This window comes from Lemur catta, chromosome 1 (assembly GCF_020740605.2).
Source record: "Lemur catta isolate mLemCat1 chromosome 1, mLemCat1.pri, whole genome shotgun sequence".
Classification (NCBI taxonomy): Eukaryota; Metazoa; Chordata; class Mammalia; order Primates; family Lemuridae; genus Lemur; species Lemur catta.
This window is the reverse complement of record NC_059128.1, coordinates 106,672,976-106,680,591: the sequence shown is the minus strand read 5'-3', so window position 1 is coordinate 106,680,591 and position 7,616 is coordinate 106,672,976. Positions and strand designations below refer to the sequence as shown.

Genomic DNA, 7,616 nt, shown 5'->3' with positions numbered 1-7,616 from the left:
CAGCTACTCGGGAGGCTGAGGCAGGAGGATCGCTTAAGCCCAGGAGTTTGAGGTTGCTGTGAGCTAGGGTGACGCCACGGCACTCACTCTAGCCCGGGCAACAGAGCGAGACTCTGTCTCAAAAAAAAAAAAAAAAGAAAGAAAAAAAAAAAGAAAAACATAGAGGTACCATGCAACCCAGCAACTCCACTCCCAAGTCTGCAACCTAGGGGAAGGAAAACGCACATCCACACAGAAACACGCACTGGAACGTTCACAGTGGCACAACTCATAATAGACACAATGTGTAGACAGCCCGAGAATCCATCACAGATGGATGGATGGACACACCCAGGATGGTCCATCCATCGACATGTGGAATATCACTCGGCCGTGATAGGGATGAGGCTCCGATACAGGCCACAGCGTGGATGGACCTTGAAGATGTCATGCTCAATGAGAGATGTCAGACACAGAAGGACACACAGTGTGTGACTCCATTTATATGAAATGTCCAGAACAGGCAGATCCACAGAGACCGGACATGGATTTGTGGGTGCCACAGGCTTGGGGAGGGATGAGGGCTGACTTCTAATAGGGATGTGCTTTCTTCCCAAGGCAATAAAATGTTCTAAAATTGACTGTGGTGATGGTTGCACAACTCTGTGAAAGTACTAAAGCCCAGTGAACTGCACATATTAATTTATTTATTTACTTTTGAGACAGGGTCTTGCTCTGTCACCCAGGCTGGAGTGCAGTGGCATCATCACAGCTCACTGCAGCCTCAAACTCCCAGGCTCAAGTGATCCTCCTGCCTCAGCCTCCCAAGTAGCTGGGACTACAGGCATGTGCCACCACCACACCTGGCTGATTTTTCTATTTTTTATAGAGATGGGGTCTCCCTATGTTGCTCAAGCTGGTCTCCAATTCCTGGCCTCAAGCAATCCTTCTGCCTCAGCCTCCCGAGTAGCTGGGACTACAGGCAAGCGCCACCATGCCTGGCTAATTTTTTCTATATATTTTTAGTTGGCCAGCTAATTTCTTTCTATTTTTAGTAGAGAGGGGGTCTTGCTCTTGCTCAGGCTTATTTTGAACTCCAGACATTGAGCGATCCTCCTGCCTCGGCCTCCCATAGTGTTAGGATTACAGGCATGAGCCACAGTGTCTGGCCTTGTTTATTTTTTAGATAGGGTTTCCCTCTGTCACCCAGCCTGGAGTGCAGTGGCATCATCACAGCTCACTGCAGCCTCCAACTCCTGGGCTCAAGGACCTTCCTGCTTCAGCCTCCAAAGTCTGAACTGCACACTTTAAACAGGTGAATTGCATGGAGTATGAATTATATCTCAGTAAAGGTGTTACTGAAAAAGAAGATGATTCATTCCGGGAGGCGTATTCAGTGTCTACCCTTGGCCGGTGCACAGTTGAAACGCTGGTGCTCGCTGAGTGGGAAGACGCCCCGCACGCCCTCTGCCGGCCGCCAATGCCGCCCCCGCCGACACCCTGGCTCTCCTGGCCCTGGAGCCCCTCCTGGGAGAAGTCTTTGGAGGTGTAACCTCTATTTTATAAGGGAGGAAACTGAGGCCAGCATGGACAGAGGCGGGGTCAGAGTCCAGCAGCTCAGAGGGTTTCTCCATCAGGATTTATTGGTCCTCCAAGACATGCCCAGTCCCCTCCTGCTCCCTGCCCTGACCCTCCCTGGAGCCCTGGAGGGCAGGTTCTGCCCAGCTGTGTTGGGGGGCAGGTCCCAGGCACCCGGTGGCTCATTGGGCTGGAGGTGGAGACTGCCAGTGGCGGATGACCTTCTTGATCCAGGACACATAGGGCGCCACAGTGGTGGCCACGGTGGGCTTGAAGACATCGGTGCAGACCTTGGAGCTGAAGGACAGGATTCCAGCCAGCCAGCCTTTGCCGCACACCAGGGGCCCGCCGGAGTCACCCTGTAGGGCAACCCACAGGTCAGCCTCTGTGCCCACTGAAGGGGCAGGCCCCAGCCCAGCCTGTCACCCCTGGGGCTCAGTGAGACCCTGGGGCCCCTCCCAGCCACATACCCCCATCCCTGCTCCCTTCCTGTTCTAACACTCTTTGCTCCTCCTCCCCACCCCAGGGCCTTTGCACAAGCCATACTGCATGCCATGTCATCTTTGCTAGAATTTGAACCACAGCTCTCCCACTTCCTGTGTGGCCTTGGGCAAGGTGCTTAACCTCTTTGTGCCTCAGTTGCTGCATCTGAGAAGTGGGGTTAATGCTAGTACCACCCTCCAGGACTCCCTACCCTGGCTGTGGGCTGTTGGAGGTGGACAGCCGGGCCCTCCTGCCAGGCCCTATCCCTCCCCATCCCCCTCACCCCTTCACCTTGCAGGGGGCTTTGTTCTTGTCAGCAGCCAGGCAGACCATGTAGGGGGTGAGGGTACCCTGCCAGAAGCGACTGTTGTTGCACATCCGGGAGTCTAGCACTTGGACATCCAGCTCCTGCAGTGCCCGGGCCAGCTGCCCACCCTGGTGGGTCACCCCCCAGCCGGCCACGCTGCACCGAGCTCCTGCTGCCACCACCTGGTGACTTCTGGGCAAGTGCAGGGGCTGGATGGTCTTGCTGGGCTTCACTTTCCCCTCCAGCTACAAGGTGCAGGGAGGGCCGGGAGGAGGCTGGTGAAGGGGGGCTGGGAGGGGTGGCGAGGGAGGGGTATGGGGAGGGTGGGGAAGGGGGAGGGCAGTGGGGGTGGGGCTCTTGGTCCCCCCATCACCCTCCCCCCCAGCACCTGAAGCAGCAGGAGGTCGTTCTTCAGGGCTGGCGCAGGCCTGTAGTTGGGGTGCTGCACGGCCGCCCGGATGCGGAATGCGAGGCTGGGTTGGCCCAAGGTGTGCAGCCCCAGCACCAGCCTCAGCCTCAGCAGCTGTGGCCTGCGGGCAGCAGGGGGGTCGGGCACAGTCTGTCCTTCCTTGTGTCTTCCCAACACCCCCCAGGAAGCCCTCCCTATTCTCATGCCCCGACCCAGACTCCTGCCCCAGGGCTGTGTCCAGACATGCCGACCCCCAGGGCAGGACCAGCCCTGGGAACTTCCCTCAACCACGGTGATTTGTCCAGAGGTTGGCACGCACCAGCCCTCCTAACTTTGCCCAGATGACAGAGAACCAAGCCCTCTCATGCAGGACTGAGGGGTCCGCCCTTGCCACCACGTGGAAGCTTTCCTGAGGATGCAAGAACATGGCCAACAGGAAGGTGGCACAGCCAGGAGACAGGTGGGCTCCTGGGTGCTTCACGTGGGTGCCTGGATCGAGCTGCATCCAAAGCCAGACCCCTTCAGTTACATGAGCCGACAGATGCCCTTGGTTACTTCAACCAGTCTGCTCTTGGTCTCCATTGCTGCCAGTCCAGAGGTAGGGCAGCTCCAGGATGGGCTTATCAGTGGCTTCTGGAAGGGGCTAGGTTTGTGTTGGCTGCTGCCCTGGGAGGCCATCTGTATCCTCATAGCCACAGGCAGCAAATGCATCCCTAAATGTCACAGCGGCCCCACCTGGCCCCTTAGAAGGACCCAGCCCTTCCTGTGCCTCTTGCAGAAAGTAAACCTTCCCCAGGGATCCCCACGGTTATTAGTGAGGGGCAAGGGCCCCCATGGCTGATGTAAATCCTGCAGAACCCACCCCCTGGTGAAAATGGGAACCATGTGATAGGTTCTTGGGACTCCTGGGGTGATGGAGGGCAGGGTGACTCACCTTGTGCTCAGGCAGTGGGCAGCTGTCAACACCCACTGTGGGTGCACGAGGACCCCCCCACACCTGTGGGAGCCATTTTTCTGCAGTGAGGCCATGTATGGGCGGGAGTGGGGGGCAGCCTCCTTACCTCCGATGATTTGGGCCCCAAATGTGCTGCCTACTGGGGAGGGGGACAGAGAGCCCGCTTAGGGCTAGGTGTCCCCCACCCCCACCATGGTCTTCCTTCTGCAGCTCAGAGGCCCTGGACCCCAACTTGCCATCCTAATAAAGTCCCTGGTGCTCCTTGAAACTTTAAGGTTGGCACGTGGGGGTCTCCCTGGATCCCTCCTGTCCCTTGACCCCGGGTCCCAGCAAATGACCCTCCCTCCTCTCTCCCCTACCCCTACCCTAAGCCCCACTGGGCACCACAGCCCAGACTCTACTCAGCAGCCAGAGGAGTTGTTTAAAATGTAAATCAGGCCGGGCGTGGTGGCTCATGCCTGTAATCCTAGCCCTCTGGGAGGCCGAGGCGGGTGGATCGCTCGAGGTCAGGAGTTCGAGACCAGCCTCAGCAAGAGCGAGACCCCGTCTCTACTAAAAAAATAGAAAGAAATTATCTGGCCAACTAAAATATATACATAGAAAAAATTAGCCGGGCATGGTGGCGCATGCCTGTAGTCCCAGCTACTTGGGAGGCTGAGGCAGTGGGATTGCTTAAGCCCAGGAGTTTGAGGTTGCTGTGAGCTAGGCTAATGCCACGGCACTCACTCTAGCCCGGGCAACAAAGTGACACTCTGTCTCAAAAAAAAAAAATAAATAAAATAAAATAAAATGTAAATCAGCCAAGAAACCGACCCTCACACTCTGCAGGTGGGGGTGTAAGGGGGCACAGCCACTGCAGGGGTTCCCCAGATGTTAAATGTAGTCCACAGTCACTGTATGATTTGGGAATTCCACTCTGGTACACACCCAAGAGTAATGAAAACATATCTCTACACAGAAACTCACATACCAATGTCCACAGTGGCATGACTCATAACAATCAGCAAAGGGTGGAGAAAACCCAACGTCCATCCACACGAGTGGATAAACAAAGTGTGGTGAATCCACACACTGGAATATCACTCAGCCACGAAAAGGAACGAGGCTCTGACACAGGCCACAGCGTGGATGGACCTTGAGGACATCCGAGGACATCGTGCACAGTGACAGACGCCAGACACAGAAGAATACACAGTGTGTGACTCCATTTACATGAAAGGTCTAGAACAGGCAGCTCCACAGAGATAGGATGTGGATTTGTGGTCCCCAGGGGCTGGGGAGGAGGATGGGGAGTCACTGCTGTTGGGGTTGGCTTCCTTTTGGGTGGTAAGAATGTTCTGGAACATGGGCCAGGTGAGGTGGTTCATGCCTGTAATCCCAGCACTCTGGGAGGCCGAGGTGGGAGGATCGCTTGAGGTCAAGAGTTTGAGACCAGCCTGAACAAGAGCAAGACCTCATCTCTACTAAAGATAGAAAAAATTAGCCAGGCGTGGTGGTACCTGTAGTCCCAGCTACTCGGGAGGCTGAGGCAGGAGGATGGCTTGAGCCCAGGGGTTTGAGGTTGCTGTGAGCTAGGCTGACGCCAGGGCACTCTAGCCTGGGCAACAGAGTGAGAGACTCTGTCTCAAAAAAAAAAAAAAAAAAAATCCAGACTCCCCACAACCTCCAAGACACACATGGCCTAGTGGCCTCCTTCCCTCTCCTCACTCCACCACAGGGTCTTTGCACGTGCTAGGGACTGCCGAAGTGCCCTTCCCCCAGACATTCCTGAGCCTGACCTCCTACTAGGAATCTGCTCAACCGCCTCTCCCAGCCTCTGCCCCTCCTCTGCTCCATTTTCTTCCCAGCACTGCCCCCAACCCGTCCCCCCAGGCAGCATGGCAAACAGACTCGCCCTGCTGGCTCTCCATACAGTCCACCCGCAGCACCAGGGTGGGCCCAGGCCTGTCGTGTTTAGAACGGGCCTAGGATACTGTAGGCTCAGCAAACGCAGGTGGATGGACGGGAGGATGAGGGGCATGGCGGGGCCCCTTCATGTGCCCATCTTCTCGGGTCCCTGATCCCTCGGGAGCTACTCTCACTTGGCCCACCCAGAATCCTGGGCATCCAGCTGGGAGGATGGAAGAGTGAGCAGGTGGACAGCCCAGGTGGGCAGCCTGCATCTTCCCCATGTCCTGGGATGTCCGGGGAGCTCAGGACGCCCTCTGGTCTCAGGGTCGCCCCTCACAACAGCAACAAAAGGAAAACTCACCTATTTCCCATCCCCCACCCCCCACCCCCGTCTTCTGCTTTCTTGCCCAGGATGCTGGCATCTGTGGACCCCCTGAGGGCTCTTGACCTGTTTCCCCTGTGCCCTGGCACCCACTCACCTGCACACAGGGCCCCGAGGGCCAGCGCTAGCAGCGTGCACTGGCGGGCCTCCATCCTGCCGCGGGTGCAGAGCACAGGGTGGCCACCGCTGCAGATCCCCGCTGGTGCTTCCTGTGGGGGAGGCAGCTTGAGGCTCCGCCCCACGGCTTTCTCACCCACAAACATTCTCAAAAGTGGTTCTGAAAGATAACTTGTCAGATAAAACCATGTCACCATGATCACACCTGAAAATGTGACAAAAATTTTCACCTAATATACAGTGTTCAAATCCTCATATCATATATTTCATGTGGTTTCAGTGTAATTGTTTTTTTGCCCCTTTTTCTTATTATGACAAAACACAGATAAAAGTCACTGTCTTAACCATTTTTAAGTGCACTGCTCGGCCGCATGAAGTACATGAACGTGGTTGTGAAACCATCACCACCCTCCGTTTCCAGAACTTTCTCATCTTTCCAAACTAATGCTCTGTCCCCATAAAACACTCTCTCCCCACCCCCTCCCCCCTAGCACCCATCCTACTTTCTGTCTCTGTGAATCTGACAACTCCACGGAACTCCTGTGAGTGGAATCACACAGGATGTGCCCTTCTGTGTCTGTTGTCTCTCACTTTCCATTTTTTTTTCCTTTTTTTTTTGAGACAGTCTCTCACTGTGTTGTCCAGGCTAGAGTGCCGTGGCGTCAGCCTAGCTCACAGCAACCTCAAACTCCTGGGCTCAAGCAATCCTCCTACCTCAGCCTCCCGAGTAGCTGGGACTACAGGCATGCGCCACCATGTCTGGCTAATTTTTCTATATATATTTTTAGTTGTCCATATAATTTCTTTTTATTTTTAGTAGAAACGGGATCTCGCTCTTGCTCAGGCTGGTCTTGAACTCCTGAGCTTCCAACGATCCACCCGCCTGGGCCTCCCAGAGTGCTAGGATTACAGGCGTGAGCCACTGTGCCCGGCCTGGTGTCTCTCACGAGCACGATGTCCTCAAGGTCCATCCACGCTGTGGCTTGTGTCACAGCCTCATCCCTTTTCATGGCTGAGTGATATTCCACGTGTGGATGGACCACATGTTTGTCCATTCTTCAGCTGATGGGTGATTGGGCCGTTTCTAGTGTTTGGTTATCATGAGTGAAGATGCTGTGGACACTTGAGACGCCTGTGCTGTGGGCACTTGCAGGTGCTGCACACTAGGGGGTCACAGCAGGCTCTGTGCATGCAGTGTGATTGGTTGGTGATGTCTGCCCTGGGCAGGTGTTCACAAGTTCTGGGGGGGCCATCCCCTGGCTCCACCCCCTCCTCATGCCACATGACCTAGACCAGCCAATCAGAGTGCCCCATGCCCCCATCTTAGGGTTGGGGTGAAAGAGGATCTGACTTGAGCTGGCTTCATGAAAACCATGGCTCAGATTGCCCAAACTTTTCTAAAGAAGCCCTCACCCTCCGTTGGACTTGGAGCCGTAAGGATGTCTGGGGGTGCTCCCAGGGAGAGAGGAGCCCACCTGAGAATAAGGCCCACACAGGAAGTGGAGCTGGGGGTGTA

The 7,616-nt window shown here is 55.6% G+C and overlaps 1 protein-coding gene across 2 annotated transcripts; it reads right to left on the bottom strand.

Moving 5' to 3' along the window:
- Positions 1–1,596: 1,596 nt before the first annotated feature.
- On the bottom strand, positions 1,597–6,209 carry GZMM (granzyme M). 2 transcript variants are annotated; one of them, XM_045542246.1, is made up of 5 exons: positions 6,081–6,209; positions 3,691–3,850; positions 2,736–2,877; positions 2,332–2,592; positions 1,597–1,916 (listed from the first exon to the last, which is right to left on the bottom strand). In XM_045542246.1, the coding sequence occupies exons 1-5, from the start codon at positions 6,133–6,135 to the stop codon at positions 1,740–1,742; spliced, it is 795 nt and encodes a 264-aa protein (XP_045398202.1). In that variant the 5' UTR covers positions 6,136–6,209; the 3' UTR covers positions 1,597–1,739. The 2 variants fall into 2 exon arrangements, with proteins under 2 accessions (XP_045398202.1, XP_045398204.1); XM_045542248.1 differs by having other exon boundaries at positions 3,691–3,847.
- Between the last annotated feature and the right edge of the window lie 1,407 nt (positions 6,210–7,616).

Excerpts from the sequence above, each read along its gene's own strand:
- GZMM (XM_045542246.1), bottom strand. The coding sequence starts at position 6,135 with ATGGAGGCCCGCCAGTGCACGCTGCTAGCGCTGGCCCTCGGGGCCCTG. Across the intron at positions 2,878-3,690 it reads GCCCACTGCCTGAGCACAAG|GCCACAGCTGCTGAGGCTGA; the intron begins GTGAGTCACCCT and ends TGCTGCCCGCAG. Across the intron at positions 2,593-2,735 it reads ACGACCTCCTGCTGCTTCAG|CTGGAGGGGAAAGTGAAGCC; the intron begins GTGCTGGGGGGG and ends TGCACCTTGTAG.